Source organism: Trichomycterus rosablanca, chromosome 14, assembly GCF_030014385.1.
Source record: "Trichomycterus rosablanca isolate fTriRos1 chromosome 14, fTriRos1.hap1, whole genome shotgun sequence".
NCBI lineage: Eukaryota > Metazoa > Chordata > Actinopteri > Siluriformes > Trichomycteridae > Trichomycterus > Trichomycterus rosablanca.
In genome coordinates, this window is record NC_086001.1 from 22,850,465 (window position 1) to 22,878,320 (window position 27,856).

General features: G+C 35.7%; 2 protein-coding genes, 1 non-coding gene and 1 pseudogene across 3 annotated transcripts in view; 2 read left to right on the top strand and 2 right to left on the bottom strand.

Moving 5' to 3' along the window:
- LOC134326210 (zinc finger protein 850-like) overlaps positions 1–27,856 on the bottom strand; it is a 157,389-nt pseudogene that overhangs the window by 24,837 nt on the left and 104,696 nt on the right.
- The window catches only part of LOC134327014 (zinc finger protein OZF-like), a gene marked incomplete at its 3' end in the record, with an annotated part of 48,788 nt that overhangs the window by 11,966 nt on the left and 8,966 nt on the right, over positions 1–27,856 (top strand). Inside the window, exon 2 of the mRNA XM_063009103.1 lies at positions 3,042–4,433. Coding sequence (XP_062865173.1) covers positions 3,042–4,433 — 1,392 coding nt within the window. The remainder of the gene's footprint in view (positions 1–3,041; positions 4,434–27,856) is intronic.
- trnaq-uug (transfer RNA glutamine (anticodon UUG)) lies at positions 10,126–10,197 on the top strand. Its single transcript has one exon. It is a non-coding gene; the product is annotated as a tRNA-Gln (tRNA).
- On the bottom strand, positions 20,692–27,579 carry LOC134327015 (E3 ubiquitin/ISG15 ligase TRIM25-like). The gene is made up of 6 exons (XM_063009104.1): positions 26,672–27,579; positions 26,459–26,554; positions 25,897–26,127; positions 25,290–25,293; positions 25,193–25,246; positions 20,692–21,341 (listed from the first exon to the last, which is right to left on the bottom strand). The coding sequence occupies exons 1-6, from the start codon at positions 27,248–27,250 to the stop codon at positions 20,815–20,817; spliced, it is 1,491 nt and encodes a 496-aa protein (XP_062865174.1). The 5' UTR covers positions 27,251–27,579; the 3' UTR covers positions 20,692–20,814.

A 27,856-nucleotide genomic window follows, 5' to 3' on the forward strand; every position in this document is an offset into this window, starting at 1 on the left:
TAATGTTATAAATGTATTTGATTATTTATAATGTTATAAATGTATATGATTATTTATAATGTTATAAATGTATTTGATTATTTATAATGTTATAAATATATTTGATTTATAATGTTATAAATGTATTTGATTATTTATAATGTTATAAATGTATTTGATTATTTATAATGTTATAAATGTATTTGATTATTTATAATGTTATAAATGTATTTGATTATTTATAATGTTATAAATGTATTTGATTATTTATAATGTTATAAATGTATATTATTATTTATAATGTTATAAATGTATTTGATTATTTATAATGTTATAAATGTATTTGATTATTTATAATGTTATAAATGTATTTGATTATTTATAATGTTATAAATGTATTTGATTATTTATAATGTTATAAATGTATTTGATTATTTATAATGTTATAAATGTATTTGATTATTTATAATGTTATAAATATATTTGATTATTTATAATGTTATAAATGTATTTGATTATTTATAATGTTATAAATGTGTTTGATTTTTTATAGTGTTATAAATGTATTTGATTATTTATAATGTTATAAATGTATTTGATTTTTTATAGTGTTATAAATGTATTTGATTATTTATAATGTTATAAATGTATTTGATTATTTATAATGTTATAAATGTGTTTATTATTTATAATGTTATGAATGTGTTTGATTTTTTATAGTGTTATAAATGTATATGATTATTTATAATGTTATAAATGTATTTGATTATTTATAATGTTATAAATGTATTTGATTATTTATAATGTTATAAATGTATTTGATTATTTATAATGTTATAAATGTATTTGATTATTTATAATGTTATAAATGTATTTGATTATTTATAATGTTATAAATGTATTTGATTATTTATAATGTTATAAATGTATTTGATTATTTATAATGTTATAAATATATTTGATTATTTATAATGTTATAAATGTATTTGATTATTTATAATGTTATAAATGTATTTGATTATTTATAATGTTATAAATGTATTTGATTATTTATAATGTTATAAATGTATATGATTATTTATAATGTTATAAATGTATATGATTATTTATAATGTTATAAATGTATTTGATTATTTATAATGTTATAAATGTATTTGATTATTTATAATGTTATAAATGTATTTGATTATTTATAATGTTATAAATGTATTTGATTATTTATAATGTTATAAATGTATTTGATTATTTATAATGTTATAAATGTATATGATTATTTATAATGTTATAAATGTATTTGATTATTTATAATGTTATAAATGTATTTGATTATTTATAATGTTATAAATGTATTTGATTATTTATAATGTTATAAATGTGTTTGATTTTTTATAATGTTATAAATGTATTTGATTATTTATAATGTTATAAATGTATTTGATTATTTATAATGTTATAAATGTGTTTATTATTTATAATGTTATGAATGTGTTTGATTTTTTATAGTGTTATAAATGTATATGATTATTTATAATGTTATAAATGTATTTGATTATTTATAATGTTATAAATGTATTTGATTATTTATAATGTTATAAATGTATTTGATTTTTTATAGTGTTATAAATGTATTTGATTATTTATAATGTTATAAATGTATTTGATTATTTATAATGTTATAAATGTGTTTATTATTTATAATGTTATGAATGTGTTTGATTTTTTATAGTGTTATAAATGTATATGATTATTTATAATGTTATAAATGTATTTGATTATTTATAATGTTATAAATGTATTTGATTATTTATAATGTTATAAATGTATTTGATTATTTATAATGTTATAAATGTATTTGATTATTTATAATGTTATAAATGTATTTGATTATTTATAATGTTATAAATGTATTTGATTATTTATAATGTTATAAATGTATATGATTATTTATAATGTTATAAATGTATTTGATTATTTATAATGTTATAAATATATTTGATTATTTATAATGTTATAAATGTATTTGATTATTTATAATGTTATAAATGTATTTGATTATTTATAATGTTATAAATGTATTTGATTATTTATAATGTTATAAATGTATTTGATTATTTATAATGTTATAAATGTATTTGATTATTTATAATGTTATAAATGTGTTTGATTATTTATAATGTTATAAATGTATTTGATTATTTATAATGTTATAAATGTATTTGATTATTTATAATGTTATAAATGTATTTGATTATTTATAATGTTATAAATGTATTTGATTATTTATAATGTTATAAATGTATTTGATTATTTATGTTATAAATGTATTTGATTATTTATAATGTTATAAATATATTTGATTATTTATAATGTTATAAATGTATTTGATTATTTATAATGTTATAAATGTGTTTGATTTTTTATAGTGTTATAAATGTATTTGATTATTTATAATGTTATAAATGTATTTGATTTTTTATAGTGTTATAAATGTATTTGATTATTTATAATGTTATAAATGTATTTGATTATTTATAATGTTATAAATGTGTTTATTATTTATAATGTTATGAATGTGTTTGATTTTTTATAGTGTTATAAATGTATATGATTATTTATAATGTTATAAATGTATTTGATTATTTATAATGTTATAAATGTGTTTGATTATTTATAATGTTATAAATGTATTTATTATTAATGTTATAAATGTGTTTGATTATTTATAATGTTATAAATGTATTTATTATTAATGTTATAAATGTATTTGATTATTTATAATGTTATAAATGTATTTGATTATTTATAATGTTATAAATGTATTTGATTATTTATAATGTTATAAATGTGTTTGATTATTTATAATGTTATAAATGTATTTATTATTAATGTTATAAATGTGTTTGATTATTTATAATGTTATAAATGTATTTATTATTAATGTTATAAATGTATTTGATTATTTATAATGTTATAAATGTATTTGATTATTTATAATGTTATAAATGTGTTTGATTATTTATAATGTTATAAATGTATTTGATTATTTTCTGCTTCAGAACTGAACAAGGATTTCTGCTGCTCCTCGTGTCCACGTTCCTCTACAACCCAAAATCAACTCCACAATCACATCAAGAGCTGCAACCATGATAAATATGAGACTCTGGTGAAGATTAAGACTGAACATGAGGATCTGACGCCCACCAGAAGCTCCAGTAATCAGCAAACGTCCTCTGGTACTGTCAGCATTAACACCTCTCTTAGTCCCACCCAGGAAGAAGGAAACGTCTGCTCACAGTGTGGGAAGAGCTTCAGTACCCAGGGTGCTCTCAAAATACACCAGCGCATTCACACTGGAGAGAAACCATATCAGTGCTCACAATGTGAGAAGAGCTTCAGTACCCAGGGTGCTCTCAAAACCCACCAGCGCATTCACAGTGGAGAGAAACTTTATCAGTGCTCACAGTGTGAAAAGAGTTTTAATACAAAGAGTGAGCTTAAAATACACCAGCGCATTCACACAGGAGAGAAACCCTATCAGTGCTCACAGTGTGAAAAAAGTTTTAATCAACAGAGTAATCTCAAAATCCACCAGCGCATTCACACTGGAGAGAAACCATATCAGTGCTCACAGTGTGGAAAGAGTTTTAATGGACAGGGTCATCTCAAAATACACCAGCGCATTCACACTGGAAAGAAACCATATCAGTGCTCACAGTGTGGAAAAAGTTTTAATCAACAGAGTAATCTCAAAATACACCAGCACATTCACACTGGAGAGAAACCGTATCAGTGCTCACAGTGTGGAAAGAGTTTTATTACACAGAGTAAACTCAAAACACACCAGCACATTCACACTGGAGAGAAACCATATCAGTGCTTACAGTGTGGAAAGAGTTTTTATACACAGAGTAATCTCAAAAAACACCAGCGCATTCACACTGGAGAGAAACCATATCAGTGCTTACAGTGTGGAAAGAGTTTTTATACACAGAGTAATCTCAAAATACACCAGCGCATTCACACTGGAGAGAAACCATATCAGTGCTTACAGTGTGAGAAGAGTTTTAATCAACAGGGTCATCTCAAAATCCACCAGCGCATTCACACTGGAGAGAAACCGTATCAGTGCTCACAGTGTGGAAAGAGTTTTAATGGACAGGGTCATCTCAAAATACACCAGCGCATTCACACTGGAAAGAAACCATATCAGTGCTCACAGTGTGGAAAAAGTTTTAATCAACAGAGTAATCTCAAAATACACCAGCGCATTCACAGTGGAGAGAAACCGTATAAGTGCTCACAATGTGGGAAGAGTTTTAATCAACAGGGTAATCTCAAAACACACCAGCGCATTCACACTGGAGAAAAACCGTATCAGTGCTCACAGTGTGGAAAGTGTTTTAATAGACAGAGTGATATCAAAAAACACCAGCGCATTCACACTGGAGAAAAACATTATCTGCATCCAGAATCAGATACTAACAGAGTCTGTACTAGATTTTAATCAACAGAGTTTGTGCTGTTAATACAGTTCATGTGGTAAATGTTTGTTTGTTTAACAGTCGTTTGGTAACTGATGATGATTTATTGTAGCGGTTTGCTAAGTGAAGCGATTCGTGCACAAGAAGGTAGTGGAGCCTCATGAAGTTCATTTCATGCCTTCGGATGCATTGTGGGTATGTTTATTTGTTAACAGATGTTTTAATTGATGTTTATTAAGAGTATTAGTTGATTTTGTATTACATGCTTGAATCAGGTTAGCTCATGATGCATTAAGTTAAATGAATTTGCACATGTTGGCTTATTAGTATTGAAATGCATAACTTGGAATAATATGCATATGGACTTTAAACTTAAATATCATTGGATATTCATGTCTTGATGTGCTGAAGTTTATAAACGTGTTGTTTTTACTTCTTGTAGTTTTAACCTACTTCCAGTTTGCCATTAAACAGAGTTGAACTAAACATCTTCTACAGCGTGGTGATTGGTGGAGGAGTTATCTATGCAGGGTGTATAAAGGTGGCAGAATAGAGTTAATAGACCAGCGCATTCACACTGGAGAGAAACCGTATCAGTGCTCTGTGTGAGAAAAGCTTTACTATACAAAGTGACCGTAAAATACACCAGCGCATTCATTCTGGAGAGAAACCATATCAGTGATCTCAGAGTTTTACAGCTTTTCTCAATCGCTAAAACACTAAAACCCATTCTTGGAACACAACTGTCAACTGCCAAAACTTGTCTATTGAATGACTCATTTCACAAAACCTTAAACCATTTTCTCCTAGTTTGATACAGTTTCACATCTGATTCAACCTTTTTGCAAAACTAAACACATTCTCACTGACTAACACACATTTCTCATGGTAGCGCACTTTGATGCAAAATGGCACACACATGCCACAAAAGTTAAACACAACAAACACACTATTGTCATCGTTAACACACTGCAGGTAAAAACTGTGCACACGTGTCATATCAGTAAAAAGTGTTAAAATGATTAGGTAAACAGAATAAAAGTCATTTCAGGTGCATGTGGCATTTCTGAGCTGTATTGTTACTAGCAATAAAGGGCAACAATAGAAGAAGAAGAGAAGGGCATGTCAGAGGTGGTGGATGAGGAGGAAGATGAGGATGACCAAGAACAAGAGCAGTTATATCAAATACTGTATTCTGTGTAAAGCAGCACATTTATACAGTCCCTGACAGAAGTTCTGTCGCTTATCCATGTTGTGGAAACAAAAGCTTATAACCTGACTTTAAATTCATCCATTGGTTTTAGAAATGACTCATATGAAAGCTGAAACCCTCCCAAATGAGGTTTAATTTACGAAAATAAATTTGCTTCACTGCAGAAATATTGATCATTTAATGAACACAGAAAGGTCAGATTTTGGCAAGACAAAAGTTTTGTCGCCCACAGAAAGTAATGTGAAAATCAAACAAATGATTTACTTCAAATACAAAGATATGTTTCATAACATTGGTGAATGAAGTTGTGGTGCTATTAGAGCCATATTTAATATTTTGTGTGACTTCCATGAGCTTTAAGGACTGCATCCATGCGGTTCGACAATGATTCAGGAATAGCAAAGAATGCAGTCTTACATGCCTCCCAGAGTTCATCAAGATTCTTTGGTTTTGTCTTCCAAGCTTCCTCTTTCATCCTACCACAAACATGCTCAATGATGTTCATGTCTGGTGACTGGGCTGGCCAGTCCTGGAGCACCTTGATCTTTTTCGCCTTGAGGAACTTTGATGTAGAGATGGATGTATGAGATATAGCACCATCCTGCTGCAAAATTTGACCCCTTTTATGATTGGGAATGTAAGAGGTAGCTAATACTTCTTGATATTTTAGGCTATTGATATTGCCTTCCACCTTGCAAATGTTTCGCACACCCCCATACTGAATGTAACCCCAGACCATGATCTTTACACCACCAAACTTAACAGTTTTCTGGGTGAATCTTGGATCCATACGGGCTCCAGTAGGTCTCCTGCAGTATTTCGAGACAGAATCCTACAAACTGTTCTAGTTGACACAGGGACTTGAGGTGACCAGGCCTGGTGGAGCTCTGCTGCAGTGGAAGAGGGGCTGGCTTTGGATTTTCTAACCAACAAACGTTCCTCCTTAGCAGTTGTCTTGCGGGGTCTGCCGGACCTGGGCTTGTCAAAAACATCTCCAGTCTCTTCAAATCTTTTTTTAATTCTTTGTACTTGACGCTGAGACACATTAAAGGTGCCAGCCACCTCTGCAGTGGATCTGGTCTTCAGCCTCTTGATAATCAAGGCTTTGGTCGCAGGGTGGATTTTTGGCATGTTGTCAGAGGTGAAGTTGCAGTTCAAGTGAAGGTCTGGGGTGCTGGGGTTCTTTTTATACACACCCACTAATTAACCGATCAATTAGTGAGCACAGGTGAGGCTGTAAACTAGGATTGGGTGCATTATATGACAAGGCGACAAAACTTTTGTCTTGCCAAAATCTGACCTTTCTGTGTTCATTAAATGATCAATATTTCTGCAGTGAAGCAAATTTATTTTCGTAAATTAAACCTCATTTGGGAGGGTTTCAGCTTTCATATGAGTCATTTCTAAAACCAATGGATGAATTTAAAGTCAGGTTATAAGCTTTTGTTTCCACAACATGGATAAGCGACAGAACTTCTGTCAGGGACTGTATTGACAAATAATTTAAATAATTACAAATGGCATGCAGTAAACTATTATACATTTATTTACATTTACTTATATACTATTATATAACTATTTACATGCATGTAATTAATTTATATTGCTTTACCTATGTACAATTTCTATTTCTCACAGGGAGAAAGGCCAACTAAATACTGCCCTCTGGCTGTAAACTTGCCTCTGTTAAAGTTGTTTTTTGATGATGCACAAGACACCAAGCCTGACTTCCGTCTCAACAGAGAATCCCTGAAAGTGCTTTTCCAGCTGGTCCATAATGAGAGCACTCATGGCTGGGGGAAAACCATTGAAGTTTTGGTTTTTTTATTTTGGCTGGCATGTGGCACATCATATCGTGTTGTTTCCCATGCATTTTCCATGCCCCGTACTACAGTCCATGATGTGATTCACCGGGTGGCCAGAGAAATAAGGCGAATTCTTCCCCAAATCGTTTGCCACCCAAAACAAGAGGACTTACAGAGAATCGCCGAGGGATTTGTAAAACTGGCAAATCATGTAGCTTTTTGATCTGTAGTTGGTGCCATAGATGGGTGCCACATTAGAATCAAAGCTCCAGGAGAACCATATGCACAGTGCTACAGGAACCGGAAGCTCTATACATCTATACACCTGCAAGCTGTGTGTGACCACCAAGGCAAGTTTTTAGATGTTTTTATTGGTTTTCCTGGGTCAGTGCATGATGCAAGGGTGCTTCGACAAAGCACTATTTACCAGCAGGCCATATTCCCACCAAGAGGCTACATGATCCTTGGTGATGGTGGATACCCCTGTATCACACACCCCATTGCCTTTATAACACACTTTAAAAAGCCTGTAAGAATTAAGGAGCATGTAGCCTTCAACAGGCATCATGCAAAAGCACGCTCTGTAATTGAACGTGCTTTTGGGATGCTGAAGACCAGGTGGAGGTCCATCTTTCTACATGCTCTCGAAGTCCACCCAAGTTTTGTGCCAGAGGTGATTGCTGCCTGCGTTACTCTGCACAACATCTGTATGGGAGCAGGGGATATTGTTCAGCCTGACGGGGAAGCAGATGCTGAAGAGGAAGAGGATGCTCAGGATAAAGACAGCACAGAAGCAACAAGTGGTCGTCAGTTAAGGGAGCAACTTTGTGCCACCATTGCTGATGGTCCAGGAACCTAAATAAATTGTAAATATAAAACAAATTGTATATATTGAATATGTTGTATATACTAATGCAGTTGTGTAGTTCTGCTATTAAAATTATTTAAGTTTTGTTCTGTCGTTGTGATATTCCAAAACTTAATAAAATTATTTTAAAAACAGTGACTTTTATCAAAGAAAATGTCATATAGCTATTTAAAACTAGAAAACTGAACTATTGCATAGATTAAATTTAAGATAATCATTTTCTGTAAACAAAACCAGAGTACAGTTTTACTTAAAAAAAAAACTTTATTTAAATAACAAATCTAATTTATTTTATTAACAAGTCTTTCAAGAAGACTGAACAAGCGTTCAGACCGCTCCTGCTCTGCCTGTTCTAGCCTGTCTTCTCTCTCTCTCTCTCTCTCCCTCTCCATGTCCTCTCTAAGGAGTTCTAACAAACTTCCCTGCCTCTTCCTTCCTCTCTCCTCAGACAGCTGGGAAGTCACAGCAGAAGATGGCCCTGGTTCTTCCTCAGTAGAAGAAGCAATTAGCACAGGAGGTGAAATAGATGGGCGGCTACCTAGGGCTTCATCCATGAGGCTGAACCAGGGCCATGTTGCTGCAGTGACTTCCCCGTTGTCTGTACCTTCAGTCAGTTTAACACTCAAACAAATACTATTAATCAGTACTTTCTCAAGTAATCTATTAAAAGTTTTGGAACTTACCTTGTATTTCTTTTTAAGATTGTCCCACTTTTTGCGGGCTTGCTGTGGGGACACCTTGTCCTCCAGCCCCAGTTCTATAAGAATAGTTCTTAAAACAAACAAACAAACAAATTGCAAAAAAGTAAACATAAAAAGTTCCCTTAGTGTGCATTTGAATATGAAATTGTTAAATTTTAATCAGATTAGGAATATGCTTAAATTACAAATAAAATATAAAAAAATACTATAATAAATATGATACTGTAATAAATAGCACTTCTTTAAATAACACTTTGTACTATAACTGACTGTTTATCTGGTAAATAGACCACTATCTTACTTCCAAGCTGACACAGCAGAGTTTTTCCCTCCTGTGAACAGACGCTCTTTTTCAATTCGAGCCCTAATAAAAGCTTCAACGGCTGATCTGTTCCCTAAAAGTAAAGTAGTTAAGTTTCAAAAACCCTATAACTGTGGTTATAACTGTTACGTTAAAGGAAAAAACCTATATCACTCGCTAACTAAGCTAACAGAGATAGCACCAGGTCATTCAAACCAACGGGACGAGGCGGCATGCCAACTAACATCTCTGTGTACCGAACACGGTTAAATTAACTAACAAACACAAATCTGCAAATAAAATACACTGTACACATTTATGAAAATTAAAAATGAATGAGAATTACTTACATTTAAAAATAACTTCACCGGCCGCACTGCTCGCAGTTTCACTCCTGTCCGCCATATTTGTCCGTTTTCATCAGAAAAGTTTTGCCGCATTGAATGCTGGGATTGCCTCCACCGCTAAGGCAGCGTCGGACGCTCACTCGTTCTTGAGCCAAAATAACATTGGAATATGAAGATGCCTCAGTAGTGTGGATTTTAAGGCATCTAGGATTTCGAACAGCCTCCTTCTCGGGAGCGCGCACAGGATGACGCAAAATGCTGCCTATGTAGACAGCAAACTAGCTTTTCGAACACACCCATAGTGTTCCACATGTGACTGCTCCATCCCAAAATATAATCGCTAATCATTGTTTACAGCGCCATCTAACAGCCAACTTGCACTTAAATGACTAATTATTAACTTTTGGGCTTAAGTAAGACCTCACTGTGTGGTTCCATGGTGTAATGGTTAGCACTCTGGACTTTGAATCCCGTGATCCGAGTTCAAATCTCGGTGGAACCTGGTTTTATTTAGGTAAAAACACTGTTATCAATGCTGAGTAGAGAATAGTGTTCCACATGTGACTGCTCTATGCCAAACTGTAACACCAAAAGCCAAATCATTGTTTACAGCGCCATCTACCAAGGTTTAGAAACATTAGCAGTATCAGGATGGTAGCGTTCAGCGCATGTGCAGTACAACAGAGCGCTTGTGGGGTGTAGACCACGATTACTTGTGCTAGTTGTGTCGACGAAGCAGATCACCATTCAGGAAGGTACATCAGTGCCAAAATACGGACTGTTATAAAATAAACATTTCATTCTCATGTTTCCTCTCCTTGTTTCTTGGTCTCCAGAAGACACTTCAGAACAGTAGGAGTTGGAGCTTCATCTCTGTAACCAGACTCAGTTCCAGAAACTCTTTCATTTCTGCAGGTTTTGTAGATAAAGAGCTCTTGGAAGCATCGATTTGTTCTTCAGCTCTCAGAGGTCGTCTTTTCAACTCACTGTGCACAACAACATCTACCTCAACTGGACAGTCAATCACTAAATTCAGTCTAATTACTTTAACCTTGTAGTAAAACTGTAATATGGGTGAACAAATCGAAGCTTTTTGTAATAACATTTATCCACTGCAGACCCTTTAAGTGATTTTTTTGTTGTTGATTGCTCCAGTGTGGAATGAAAAAGAATGATGGTGATGCTGGAAGACACTGGGTGAAGAATTCCTCGTTACTCTCATAACTCACATCATCCTCATCCTGAACATCTTTTACTTCCTGCAGCTTCTCCTGCAACTGAATCCTAACAAAACGTAACATAAACTTTAATATGATATCAAAAACTCGTAGTCATCATGTACTGTCAGTGTTTACAGTGCACTTTGTAGTGGTTGTTGTGTTAGATAACATTGCAGAATTTCTTCTTAGCAAAGAAACCTACTGGTTACTTCTTTCTGTTGTAATCTCTGTACTTAAAGTCAGAGCATCGTACCGTAAAACAGGGTGTAAATGCGCACTAAAACTTTTAGTGTACACAATGTGATCAGCACCGTAAAACAGGGTGTAAATGCGCACTAAAACTTAATTAAGTAGAAATAGCGTGACTGAGCAAGTCCAGAAGATGTAAAACAAATGCAGCTCCCAGTTTCAACCTCAAAAAGCTTCATAAATCTCTTTTCTAACAAGAAAACACAATAAAACACAAGAACGCAACAAGAACTCAGCACGTTTTCTCCACTCAAATGATCCACAGGTGAGTTTAATAACAAGCAGCAGAAACAGCGTCCTGTAATAAGAGCTCCAATACCGCTAGATCCCACTGTCACTCTGTTCATTGTAGTGCTGCTGGGTCCTAGTGCCCTATAGTTCACCTACCATACTGCGCTCCATGTGTCTCCTACTAGTGATGGGAATTTCGGCTCGTTTTAGAGAGCCGGTTCTTTTGGCTCGGCTCACTAAAAAGAGCCGGCTCTTTCGGCTCCCAAGTGGCTCCTTAGATTTTTTTTGTTGCTTAAATTAATTCATTACCAAATTACATGTAAAATGAATTACTAAAGTAAAAAAACATTGTATTAAATGTTTATTATTTAAATGGCTTTAATTATATATTCAACATGGAACAGAGTGCTACAGCAATAAATTATAAGGCCCATCTCAATTAGACAAAAAGGTCTGATTGTGTATATTATTTGTAAATTTGCATCTAGAGGGGGGTGGCATGGTGGCTAAGTGGTTGGCACTGTCACCTCACAGCAAGAAGGTCCTGGGTTCGATCCCCAGGTGAAGAGCCCGGGTCCTTTCTGTGTTGAGTTGGCATGTCTTTCCCGTGTCTGCGTGGGTTTCCTCCAGGTGCTCCGGATTCCTCCCACAGTCCAAAGACATGCAAGTGAGGTGAATGTTCCTGTCATGAATGTAACCAAAGTGTAAAACATAACGTTAAAATCCTAATAAAGAAAACAAAATAAACAAGCAAAACAAAAAGAAAAATCAGCATCCAGGTGACAGTATTTGTAAGTATTTAGTGAAGATTAGCATTCAGAAAAACCAAGGAGCTCATCTTTGATGGGTTGATCCTGTTTCTTCTTTCTGTTATGATCTGCCCTGTTAAAAAAGATTCTCTCTGAGGGGACAGATACACAGTCTATGTGCCATCACATGTATAAGATGTGGGTAGACTGAACACTTGGTCTCCCACCAGCTCAGTGAGCCTGCACTTCTCTGTAAAAGGGGCTTCTCATGTCCAAACTTTACTATGTTTCCTCTCATTAATTTTCCTCATATTTCCAGCATGTAATGTCTGGCTGTGTAAAGCGCTGAGTTCTCTCTCTCTCTCTCTCTCTCTCTCTCTCTCGTGGTGTATGCTGGGAGTTGGGTGAGTGTAGGGTCACAGTGGAGAAGTTGTGGAGCGTTTTTAAATTTTTTTTTCACTTTTCAAATATTTTACACGGGTGTTTCAAGTTTCACAAACATATTAAACATTTAGTTAATAATTCCGTACACACACCGAGTGGTTTTGTGAAACAACCTATTCGGGTAGCGCGATGACGGCTGCCCGGTATAGCCGAGCTCCGTCTCTCTCGCTCCGGCATGGAATTCGGTGTGTACCAGAGGTGGGAGTATCGGTAGAGCAGGTGTTGGAAGATGTAGGTGAACGGGTTGGATACGAGCATATAGTCTCGGCCTCCCGAATGAACAAAGCCGTGGTCGTGTTTCTGCAGCACGAACAGCTTGCAAACAAACTGGTGGAATCCGGTTTAAAGGTAGGCAAAATGTTTGTTTCTGTTTCCCCACTATTTTCAATAGCTACACGGGTAACCATAGCAAACTGTCCACCCTTCATCCCGAATGCGGATATAGAGCGTGAACTCTCTCGGTTCGGTAAGTTTGCGGGTCCGATTAAAATGATTCCTCTCGGCTGTAAGAACCAGGCGTTAAAACATGTACTCTCGTTTCGTCGACAAGTTTACATGTTTTTAAATGAGCCGACGCTGAACGTCTCTTTTCGGTGCACACATGACGGTAAATCCTACATGTTGTATGCTAACACCGGGGATATGCGTTGTTTTGAGTGTGGCTCAGTGGGGCACATTAAGGAGGTTTGTCCGGTAAGGTCTGAGAAGCAGACCGAGACCGAAGCTGAACCTGCTGCTCACAGTAGTGATGCTGGTGTGAAGAGTCAGGGCACTATAGTGCAGCAAGCAGAGTCTGGTGATGTAACGATTAATACTGGAAGTGTAATAAACACAATTGAAACAGCATATGATAAAATTAAGGATGCTGAGGCTGGCGTACGGGTGGCTAAGAAGAGGCCAGTTGTGAACGACAGCAGTGAGGTAAAAGTTAAAGAAAGAAGTGTTGTGCAAGTTGATGAGGGAAAGGTGGAAGAGATCAGTGAGGAAAGGGTCGTAATTGAAAGCAGTGTGAAAGCTACTGTTAACAAGTCACAAACCCTAAATATAGATTGTACAGAAAAAGGTTCTATAAGTGAAGACGTTGAACTTTCAGAACCTGAGATAAACGATGAAAGTCTGGAAACTGGTAAGGATGATGACACAATGTCAATAACTTCTGACATTGCAGAATATATAGCCCACTCAACAGAGGATGATCTGTATTCACTTCAGGATATTAATACTTTTCTGGATGATACATTTAGGAAAAAAGTGAATGTCAGAGAATTCTTTACAGACGAACAAAAATTTCTTGCTTCTGTGGTGTATTGGCAAAAAAATACTAAGGTGGATAAACTAAGTATGCAAAAAAGGTACCGCTTGAGAAAATTGGCTTCTGGTATAAGGAGGGGAAAAATACCCCTCCAAAAATCAAAATCTAAATAAGGTCACTGTTAACTTCAGCACTTAATCTTTCTGTCATGGGTGATATTACTCTCCTGCTCTTCTTCAGCCTGTCCTTTTTCTTAATGGAGACTTTAAGAGTGGGTTCTCTTAACATGAATGGAGGAAGAGATCAAAATAAAAGGGTAGCCATTTTAGAGTTTCTTAAAATAAAAAAAGTTAAAATTATCTTCTTGCAGGAAACCCATACAAATGTAGATAATGAATTAGAGTGGCATAAGGGGTGGACAGGAAGCTGCTTTCTGAGTCATGGTGAAAACAATAGGGCTGGTGTGGCTACTCTTTTTTTCTAAAGAATTAAATGTAAATATAATAGAGATGAATGATATTGCTAAAGGTAGATTGCTTTTAGTAAGAGCAGAAATAAAGGGTTTAGAGTTTGTATTTATTAACATCTATGCACCAAATAAAGGCACAGAACGTATACAGCTTTTTAACAAACTAAAGGAAATTTTACCCAGGTATACAAATGATAATATAATAGTAGGAGGAGATTGGAACTGTACTGTAGACTTCACACTGGACAGAAATGGAGAAGAACCCCATATACAGTCTAGCTTAGAACTGCTAAACATCACAAAAGATTCTAAGTTAATTGATATATGGAGAGTGAGGAATGAATCAGTCCAGCAGTACACATGGGTGAAGTTCTTAAACTCACAGATAATTGGTGCTAGATTAGATCGATTTTATATTAGCAAACTTCTTAATAATAGAGTATTAAATGTTTTTATTAGTCCAAATGGCCTTTCTGATCAACACATGATTTCTGTTGATTTATGTCTTAAAAAACTGCAACGTTTTAACTATTATTGGCATTTTAATATGAAATTACTTCAGGACAAATTATTCTGTGTTTCTTTCTATAGTTTCTGGGACACATGGAGGGTTAAGAAGAGGGACTTTGAAAGTTTAGCACAATGGTGGGAGGCTGAGAAAACACAAATAAGGGTGTTTTGCCAAAATTTTACTTATAATATGACAGCTGTTTTAAAAAATAAAATTAAAAAATTAGAAGAAGACATTAAAACGTTTGAAATAGATAACACCTTAACCCCCCTGAATACTATCAACATTTTAAAAGAAAATAAACTAGAATTAAGTAGTCTTTTAAATGAAAGAGCTAAGGGGGCATTGTTAAGAACAAGAATAGCATCAATTAAAGATGTAGATGCCCCCACTTCCTATTTTTTTAATCTTGAACGAAAAGCTGTAAAACAAAAGCAGATGATATATCTTCGGCGAGAAGATGGCTCCATCATCTCCGACCCAGTGGAGATGAGACGGATGGCTACAGCGTTCTACACAGAACTCTATGGGACTGACAGCTGCGATCATGGCTGTATGCAGATGCTGTTCCAGGAGCTCCCTGCATTGCGGCTAGAGGACAGCAGTGAACTGGATATGGACCTGGTATTTGAGGAGCTTACTGAAGCAGTCCAGCAACTGTCAACGGGCAAGTTGCCTGGCGTGGATGGACTGCCAGCGGAGTTCTATAAAAATTTTTGGAAGGAACTTGGGACAGACTTGCATGAAGTACTTCTAGAATGCATTAAAACTGGTTTGCTACCGTCCAGCAGTCAGAGGGCTGTGCTTTCACTTTTACCAAAGAAAGGAGACTTGGGGTTACTGAAAAATTGGAGGCCGGTTTCACTCATGTGTGTGGACTACAACATTTTTTCAAAATGTTTGGCAAATAGACTAAAGAACGTTTTATGTAAGATAATTGGTATAGAACAGACTTATTGTGTGCCAAGTCGAACTATTTTTGATAATCTTTTTTTAATTCGTGATATCATTGACATATCAATAAGAGACAATCTAAATGTTGGGATTTTATCTATCGACCAAGAAAAAGCATTTGATAGAGTTGGTCATGAGTACCTTTTTAATGTTTTAAAAGCTTTTAGGTTTGGTAATAATTTTATATCCATGATCAAACTCCTTTATAATAATGCTGCTGTAATGCTGAAGGTGGGGAGTGGGCTCAGCTACCCTTTGCCAGTCAGGAGAGGAATAAGACAAGGCTGTCCGCTATCAGGACAGCTTTACACCCTTGTTATTGAGCCACTCCTGAACAGAATAAGGAAAAACATCAGAGGTTTTCTTTCGCTGAGCACTCTGTAAACCTTTCAGTATCAGCATATGCGGATGATGTCAGTGTGTTTTTTAGAGAAAAAGAAGATATTTTAGATCTATGTAAATGTCTGTCTATTTTTGAAAAGGCTTCATCAGCAAGGGTTAACTGGAGTAAAAGTGAAGGACTTCTTTTAGGACAATGGGATCAAATAGAGCATTTACAACTCCCTGGGAATATACAGTGGGCGAGGGATGGTCTAAAAGTATTGGGGGTGTTTCTTGGAACCACTGATTATCAATTGAAAAACTGGGAAGGCGTGATGGATAGGGTTTCAACAAAGCTGGCTGGCTGGAAATGGTTAATGCCAGAACTTTCCTATAGAGGGAGAGTTTTAGTTACAAACAATCTGGCTGCCTCCATGCTGTGGCACAAGTTTATTGTTTTAGAACCTCCAGAGCAGTTAATACACAGAATCCAGGGCAAACTGGTAGATTTCTTTTGGTCTGGGCAACACTGGGTGCGTGCCCCAGTATTATACCTTCCTAAACAGGAAGGAGGACAGGGGCTGATCGATCTGAGAAGTCGTGTTGATTCCTTTCATTTACAGACCATTCAGAAGTTGCTATTCACAGAACATTTAGGATGGGCAGGAATTGCTTGCGCTCTACTCAGAAAAGCAACAAACATGAACTATGATCACCAGTTATTCCTTTTAAATTTGACAGACTTAGAAATTACAAATTTGTCACCGTTTTATCAGTCTGTGCTGAAAGTCTGGCGAACAACCCTCTCAATCAATAGAAAAACAATAGAACCAGGAGAATGGATTATGACAGAACCATTGTTTCATAACCCATTTCTCCCTCTTAGACTGCTGGCTTCAAGGTGTTTGAAAGAGGCTTTTGTGAGGGCAGGATGCACATTATTGGGGCATCTTAGGGAACAGGATGGTTGGAAATCGCCAGAATCGCTTCAAATCGCAACAGGGATACGTTCCATGCGTCTGTTAAAACAGATACTGGATGAAGTGATAGCGATAGTCCCAGGAATCTGCAGAGAGGTGATAGAACAACAGCACCTGCAGATCCATACAAGGAACATGTGCTTTCCTCCCATCAGTGTTTCAGCACTGAGAGTAGGAGAGAATGAAGATGTGAACAGTATCTTGTCCTTTGATACACCCCTGTTAGGAGATCTGAAGGACTTGAGGAAAAAAGCAATGTATATCACATGTGTGAAAGTGCGCCATCAGTGTCCTACAACAGGTGCAGGCATGGAAGTGGTCAGGAGTGTTTGGGCATGGCCTTTTGATGAAGGGACACTGGCATTCTCTTTATAAGCCCCCCATTGAGAAGCGGGTTGGAGATCTCCAGTGGAGACTGATCCACAAGGCCATAGCCACTAACAAACATGTAGCCCATTTCAATTCAGAGGTGAGGTCAAACTGTCCCTTTTGTGGAGCTGTTGAAACAGTTGAACATCTTTTTATTCTCTGTCCCAGACTAAGTCGTCTGTTTCAAATACTATCCAGGTGGTTTGGAGAATTTGATGAGCGCTTTTCACATCAAGCATTTATTAGTAGTGTCAAATACAATTTCAAATACCGAAAGAAAATCTGTCTCCTTAATTGTGTCTTAGGCCTCGCTAAGTTAGCGGTGTGGAAAAGCCGTAAAAACAGAATAAGGGGAGCTGGAGCTGTTAGTGCTGAGGGGATTTTAAGAGGAATGTTAGCCGCCCGGATCAGAATTGAATATACATATTTCAAACTGGTTAACAATCTTGCAGAATTCCATACGATGTGGTGTATAGGAAAGATTTTATGTGATGTTGATGATGAAGGACAATTAATATTAAGGTTTTGAACCATAATTAAAATTTTTAAGTACTAATGTTTATTTATTTATCTATCTATTTGTTTTATTTTTATTTACTCTCTCTCTCTGTTTATTTTAATGTTTGCGTGTGCAGATCATGAAAATGTTTTAGACGTCAAAGTAATACAGCAGTGTCCGTAAAAAAAAAAAAACATGCTTACAGAGTTAATGCGTGAGTTTAAATTAATAAAAAAAACGTAACCATAATTAAACATTTAGCAGAAGGATAGGGTAAAATTGTTTAATATGTCAGTTGTAATATTTATCACGATTTTAAACCTTTTTTTCTTTCATTTCCTCAATCTAGGTGTAATCCAAGTGGAATCAGATGCACATGGCAGCAGATAAAAATGAAACACAAAAATTGTCTATGTTCAAGGCATGTTTGTTTATTACATGTAAATCATTAGTTTGTAGTGCATAAACTGTGGAATATTAAGAACTGCATTGGTAGTCTGAACACTTTTTATTGCCATCTCTCCAGTGATTGGTGGAGTGGTTTTGAGCCTCCTGCAATTGTTAGTAATCTAAATGTTCCTATAGATCCTAATAAATATAAATAATGTTCTTTAATACAAAAAAAAAAAACACTGTTGAAGGATGATAGAGAAACCATCTCCGCTGCCTCAGAGTGGGATGATACTGGGAGGCCTACAGTGGTACAGTATATGTTGAACATAGAGCATGGCATTTCATTTGATTTACCATGATAATGTGTGTGACTGTCCTCTAAAAAGAATGTGATGGGCAGTTCCGAATCAAATGAGGGACCATCCACCTCCAAAGCTCAGCTTAGAACAGTAAAAATGTCTTACCAAATATCTGAAATATTTAGAACACATTAAGCTATGTTTGATCATAACATGCTATTTTTGTCTCTTTCTTTCAAGTTGGGTGTAAATAAGATGGACTATACAAGGTCCATCTGGAGAAACAAACTGCAAAGTGTGATCCTCAGGTGAAGCATATAAAACAGACAAGGCTAGAAATTCAGTTGCTTGAATTTAAGATGGGTGTCGGTGCTAAGGGTGTATAAATATAAATGTTCTCACTAAAGAATAAAGACAAGGAAACAAACTTGTTGCATTGTTTTATTTTCAGTGATCATGCACAAAGTCTGACCATTTGGCTTCAATATTTGTAATGTGGGTAGCATCACATAAGATCTTAATGAAAGCATCTCCATAAGATGGAGAACAGTAGGTTGCAGAACATGTATTAAGCGTTACATTGTTTTATTTGACATTTGTTCATTTTTTAAGATAATGGTCACTACCTGTATGTGGAGGGATATTCTGTCTGCTGTTCAAATAATAAAAGACAACATTTTAATAAAATAAAATCCACATCTGTCAGCTACCCACCCACACACAGCTGTAACATATTATGCATATGATAATATGTGTAAAAAATAATACTTGAATAGACCCATAACAGGGCAGTTGCAACATTCATTGATATGTAGTAAAATCATTCTTTTACATAATTTTGCAAAGACTTTTTTTGTACAGATATGGTTTTCACTCATTAATGTGGCTGTAAAAATACTACTACCAGTAAAATTATATACATTTAAACCACAAATGATTTTAGCTTACTAAACTGTGTGTTTAAGGTGTTCTATATTAATCCATAACATTCCATCCATAATGTTATAATTAATGTTGTAACAAGCCTTTTTATTAATAGTGTGATTATTGTGATTAATAATGTTGCAGCTGCCCCTTGTGGCAACCGTCCCCACTCTCCCCAAACTGACTGACTGATAAAAACGGAAAGGTTTGCGAATAAATCCATCGGGAAATGACTAATCTGAGTTTAATGACTTGTTCCCAACTAAGATCTCTTCGAATACTTAGCGCGTCTGTATCCACTGGATCCTGGATGAAAGAACACGCCGGGTTTACATGAGGAAAGTGTGAGTAACCCCGGGTTAGGTTTAAGTTAACCTGCCAGCGAGCAGGTTAGCTTCAGAGCGTAAGTTGCTATAGTAACTGACACAGGTTCTCTTTAATCTCGGTTTCTGGAACGGAAAACCCAGAGTTTCCGTTAATTCTGAGTTAACTTACCGGGTTTAATCACTTAACCCGCTTTCTGGAATACCTCCCTGCAATCACACTAATAATATATTGAAAACGAAAATAACAATAACAATAGTGTGCTTGCATTCTGCAATCACACTAATAACTATTTCAGTGAATTAATCAAATCCCCTCTGAAACCATCCACACGTATCTAAGTTCTGCTGTATTATTCCTCACCATGTGCTGGTTTCACTTTTAAACTTGTGTTTTACAGCTCAGGAGAAATCAGGTGAAAATCAGGTGAAAATCAGCTTCTCCAGGAGAGTCTAAAACACCTCATGTGGCTTAATGAACTAAACAGCCTAGAAACACCAAACGTCTCTCAGTTATTACTGCTCATAAGCGCTCGCTACTGCTGAAATGACCAACCTGTGGTTCAAAAGGAAAATGATCATTTTTATCATAAGATTTTTCTTATAACAGACTTGGGAAGAAAGAAGTTTAAGGTGAAAATGATCACATTTACCATTTTGTAATGTACACACATTTTCTCTTTTATGTTTTTAAATATTCAATTTGTCTTTTATTTAATTTAGTTTTAATATCTGAATCCATTTAGATGATAAATATTCAATAAAAGAAGAAATCAGGAAAGGGGGTAAATACTTTTTCACAGCACTGAATAAATGGTGATTAATAAATTGAAAAAGAAAATCTTCATAAATGTATCACTGCCTCACAGATTCTAAAAATCACTCAAACAGTTTAATGTTACACTTTCATGTAAATTTTACATTTAATTTGTTCAATCTGACAGTTTCACTTTTGATCCATAAGAAAGACTAAACCCCGGGTAGAGGAGCTGAGTGAACGTGGTCTGAACTCTGTGGAGGAGCTTCATTGTATCAGAGACGCTGTAGAAGGACAGAGTTCCTGCTTCATAATCCACATACACTCCTATTCTAGAGGAACTCGGCATTATGGGAATTTCAGTCTCTTTCTTATTGTGCCTCAATAAAAATTTGGATGGATAACACTCTAATCTCAAGGACTGATCGTTATATCCAAACACACACTCATCACCACATCCCTTCCTGCTGATGCTTTTATATGACACTGCTATATTAACCCACTTATTCCCACTCCACTCAACCTCCCAGTAACAGCGTCCACTCACACTCTCTCTACACACAACCTGAGACCAATTATCAAATCTATCTGGATGATCAGGATACGACTGTAATGTTCTACTGCAGGTCACCACTTTGTTCTCCTCAGACAGACGGAGGAAATGATTTACTGTGTTTGGATCCAGTGTGAACCGACAAACATCTGGAGAGGAAACACAAAATAAACCAATTAACATAGAAGAGAGAGAGAGAGAGAGAGAGAGAGTGTGTACAGTGTGTGTGTGTTTACAGTGTGTGCGTTTGAGAGTGTGACTAGACAAACACACACAAATGCTACACAAACACATACATTCAAATCCTACACATACACACAGATACTACACAATCACACAAAAACACACAAACACACAGACAATACACAAGCACACACATGCAAACCCTACACATACACACAAACACTACACAATCACACAAATACACACAAACACACAGACAATACACAAGCACACACATGCAAACCCTACACATACACACAAACACTACACAATCACACAAACACACAGACAATACACAAGCACACACATGCAAACCCTACACATACACACACACTACACAATCACACACACAGACACTACACAATCACACAAACACACACATACAAACCCTACACATACACACAGACACTACACAATTACACACACACAAACCTTACACATACACAGACACTACACAATCACACAAACATTCAAACACTCACATACAGACAATACACAATCACACAAATACTACACAATCAAACAAACACACATAAACAAACACACACATACAGACATTACTCAATCACACAAACATACAAACACACACATACAGACAGACACTACACAATCACACAAACATACATACAGACACACACTAAACAATCACACAAACACATACAGACTTTACACATACACACAGACACAACACAATCACACAAACACACACATACAAACCCTACACATACACTCAAACACTACACAATCACACAAACACACATACAAACCCAACACATACACACAGGCACTACACAATTACACTAACACACACATACAAACCTTACACATACACACAGACACTACACAATCACACAAACATGCAAATACACACATACACAGACAAAACACAATCACACAAATACTAAACAATCACACAAACATACACATATAAAGACACATACAGAAACTGCACATTCAAACATACAAACACACACATACATACATACAGACACTACACAACCACACAAACACATACAGACTTTACACATACACACAAACACTACACAATCAAACACACATACACAAAGACACTACACAAACATACACAGACACTACACAATCACACACACAAACAAACCCTACACATACACACAGACACTACACAATTACACAAACACACACACACACACATATAAACGCTACACATACACACAAACACTACACAATCACACAAACACACACATACAAACCTTACACACAGACACTACACAATCACACAGACACTACACAGTCACACAAACACACACATTTAAACCCAAAACATACACATAGGCACTACACAATCACTACACAAAAATACACACATACAAACCCAACACATACACATAGGCACTACACAATCACTACACAAAAATACACACATACAAACCCTACACATACACATAGCCACTACACAATCACACAAACACAAACATACAAAACAATACACATACATACAGACACTACACAATCACAGACACCCAGGCACTACACAATCACACAAAAGCTACACACATACAAACCCTACACATACAGACACTACATAATCATACAAACCGTACACATACACAAACCATACACACAGACACTACACAATCACACAAACACACACATACAAACACTACACATACATGCAGACACTACACAATCACAGAAACACACACATACAAACCCTACACATACACTACACAAACACACACACATACAAACTCTACACATACACACAGACACTACAATCACACAACCACACACATACAAACACTACACAATCACACAACCACACACACATACAAACCCTACACATACACAGACACATACAAACCATACACACAGACACTACACATTTACACAAACACACACATATAAATCCTACACATACACACAGACACTACACACACATACAAGCCCTACACATACACAAACAGACACATACAAACCATACACACAGACACTACACATTTACACAAACACACACATATAAATCCTACACATACACACAGACACTGCACAATCACACACACAGACACTACACAATCACACAAACACACACATTTAAACCCAACACATACACTCAGGCGTTACACAATCACACAGAAACTACACACATTTAAACCCAACACATACACATAGGCACTACACAAAAATACACACATACAAACCATACACATACATACAGACACTTCACAATCACACACACACACACACACAGACACTAAACAATCACACAAACACACGTTTGAACCCAACACATACACACAGGTATTACACAATCACTACACAATCACACAGAAACTACACACATTTAAACCCAACACATATACACAGGCAATACACAATCACACAAAAGCTACACACATACAAACCCTACACACACAGACACTACACAATCACACAAAAGCTACACACAAATGCAAACCCTACACATACAGACTCTACACAATCACACAAAAATACACATACAAACCATACACACAGACACTACACAATCAAACAAACACATATACAAACATACACTACATAATCACACAAACACACAAAGACACTACACAATCAAACACACACACACATCGTACACATACAAACGTACACTACACAAACACACACATACAAACACACACAGACACTACACAATCAAACACACACATACAAACCATACACATACAAACATACACAACACAAACATACACATGCAAACTCTACAGACACTAAACAATCACACAAACATACAAACCATACACATACAGACAGACACTACACAATCACACACACACATACCCTACCCATACACACAGGCACTACACAATTACACAAACTCAAACAAACCCTACACATACACACAGACACTACCCAATCACACAAACACACACATAAAAACCCTACACATACACACAGACACTACACAATCACACAAATACATTACACAAACACATTCACACAGACACTACATTCACTGAGACTCTGGATCTCTCCTGGAAGAAAATCTTTTGGATCAGAAATATACAGACAGAAGTTTAAATGATTGTTTTACTTGTTTTAACTTCATGACCTCTATTTCAAGTTCTTAGTGATTTTAAATAACTATTGAAGATAAGTACATGGAACAGTGGTCTTTAGCAAGGACTCAAAATGTTCCTAATCCGAGGGTTCTGAATGATTCACCACTGTCCAAACAAATTCCAAAATAAACCAAAAAGTAATTTAGATCTGATTTAATGATTCCAGTATTAGAAGGAGACTGAGCACAAATAAAATCCATGAGTGAGTCACAAGGTAAAATCACTGTTAACTAAGAGGAACATAAAGCCCCGCCTCTCATTTACCAATATAAGAACCTTAATGACCCTCAAACTTTTTGGTGATGATGTTCTGTGAACTGATGAGTCAGAATTCTTATACTTGCAATGAAGCTAAAACAGCATTTTACAATAAAAACATCTTACTAACAGTCAGTCATGGTGGTGGTTGTGTGATGGTGTTTCAGGGTTAAAGAAGAATGTCTGGTCATCAGTTCATGATTTAAGGATTAAACACTCGTGTAATACAAAAACACAACAATTCCAAATAACAAGAGCAGATCTGTGTTAAAATAAATCTGAGGAAATAAAGTTTAGGTTTTGGACTTAATCAGATTTAAACTTGAACCAAACTGAGCTGCTGTAGCATCTGAACTAGTTACAAATCTGTAAAAATACAGATAACTGGGGGGTGCAAATACTTTTTCACTGCACTGTGTATGTTTGTGTGCTTGTGAGAAACTTACATTGTAGAAAATCTTCTCTGATTTCAGGTTCAGGAGTAATCCAGACTTTCTTCACTGCAGAAAGAGTAACAGTACAATCACTAATTACAGTAAATACATATCTGCATCAGACATTGTTGCAGGTACAGCCAGTAAGAAGTTTGACATGTTCTCCCAGTGTTTGTCTAAAGAGACCTTAAGTCTGAGTTACTGACAAGTAACCATGTGACCATGACCAGCACTGGGTTAATGAGTAAATGAATGATGTTGTTAGATGTAAAATGTTCATGTTGGTGGATTTGATTGTTTTGTTTGATGTTTGAGTCCCGAAGCATTTTGGAGACAATGGAACACTGAGGGCTTGAACTCACCTTCATCTGGTATCTTCTCACACTGATCTTTCCAGAATTCTTCTACTTTCTCTCTCAGCTGAGATACAGACTTTGTAACATCATCAAATGAGAGGAAAGGACTGATTGTGATGGCAGCTGATTCTGCAGATCCAGCAGGAGCCGAGAGAGACTGAAAATTCTACATCCAGACAGATAATGTTCACAGAGAAACAACAAGATGATGATGAATCACAAATGATGGACGACAGACATGAGGCATCAAGTTTCAAAGATTTTGAGTTTAGGGAGCATCAAGTTACAAGGTACCGCTGTAATTTATTACTTGGACTGGTGCAGCAATAATATAATTATTATTAGTTCTGTTACCTGGAGGAAATGGACGGGATCCTCTGTGTGCGAAAGCTGTTCCAGTTCAGCATCTTTCCTCTTCAGCTCTACAATCTGCTGCTCCAACTGGACTTTCAGGACTTTTTCAGCTTGACTTACTTCTGCTGTCTCTCGATCTCTGATCAGATCTTTTAGCTTAGAGCATCTTCTGTTAATTGAGTTGATCAGTTCAGTACAGATCCTCTCAATGTTCTTCACTGCTGTCTGTGCAGAACACTGTTAGAAGATTCAGAAAGAGGAAACGTTTCTCACTCAGATATTTGTCCATTTAAAATTCAATGTAGTGATCTTCTCAAGTCTTAACCAGAAATATTATACAGTAATTTATGTTTAAGCATCTAGATACAGCAAAAATCAATACTCTTTTTAAGTGGCCCAGTCTTAATCTGATCTTATCACCCTTATAATTATTAGCACAACCTCAGAATTGCTGTACAGCATCAATCAATCACCAAATAACCAGGCAGAATATCTCATTTTTAATGGAGATTGGTTTAATGGAGGAGAGTCGGACTGATCCTGAGAGCTTTTTGTTTATAAAATTTACCTTGTGAGACTCCACAGCGTTTATCAGCTCACAAAGTTCCTTCTCTCTGTTCTGGATTTTCTCCTGGAATTTTCTCTGGATCTCCAGCAGCTGCTTCTACACAGAATAACAATTCAGAATTTACTTGTATTGTGTACGAGCACCACATAAACAATGTCAGTGTAAATGCTAATGAGTTGTTACATGTTAAAGAGAGCTGTATAATATTTTTACCTGTTTCTCAGTTCTTTCTGCTGCAGCTGATATTGTATCATGTCCTTTATGATCATCCATGGTGCACATCACACAGATACACTGCTGATCAGTACGACAGTAAACCTCCAGCAGTTTATTATGCTGAGAACAGATCTGATCCTGAAGTCGTCTGGAGGCTTCAACCAGCTTGTGATTCTTAAAAGCAGGAGATTTATAGTGAGGCTGAAGGTGAGTTACACAGAAAGAGGCCAAACACACCAGACAGGATTTTACTGCTTTGGATTTTCTCTCTGCACAGTAATCACACTCCACATCTTCAGGTCCAGAAGGAAGTGGATCTTGGGATTCTCTCTTCTTCAGGTCCTCTACAACTTTTGCCAGAATAATGTTTTTCCTCACAACAGGTCTTGGAGTGAAGGTTTGTCTACACTGTGGACAGCTGTATGTTCCCTTATCATCCTCCTGATCCCAGCAGTTATTAATACACACCATACAGAAACTGTGTCCACAGTGTGTAGTTACTGGATCCTTCAGTGTTTCCAGACAGACTGAACAGCTGAACTCGTCCTCAGTTACTGATTTTTTTGACTCGGCCATTTTTCTACACGTAAACACAAACACCAGTAAACACAGCAAGTTATTTACAGCAGCTCAGACTTCCTGGTTTAGTTCGTGAGCGTTATGTTCATGTTTACGTTTCTTGATTTTTGTTAATTTTTTATTTTTTGGATTATCTATTGTACTCATGCTGTGGGACTTTTAATTTGTATTGTGGTTGTAGTAAGTACTACAGGTGACTAATTAACTACTACGACCTTCGTCTTATCAAAACGTGCGTTTCTTAACTGTTGTTAATTTTCTATATTTTATTATTACTGTACCTTTACTGTAGTACATTTTATGATTAATTACTGTACCCATGCTGTATGACTTATAATGTGGTTGTAGTTACTAGTACAAGTGACTAGTTAACTACTACATCCTTGGTTATATGGAAAAATTATGTTATTTTTTTACTTTTAATTCTTTATTACTGTACCCATACTGTAGGGTTTGTTTCTGTAATGTAAGTGTAGTGGGTGGTACATGTCACTAGGTAACTATTGCATCGTTTATTATATTAAAATGATTGATTTTAGAATTGTTGACACTATATATTGTTTCTGTACCCATACTGTAGGACTTTATACAGTTGTATTGAAT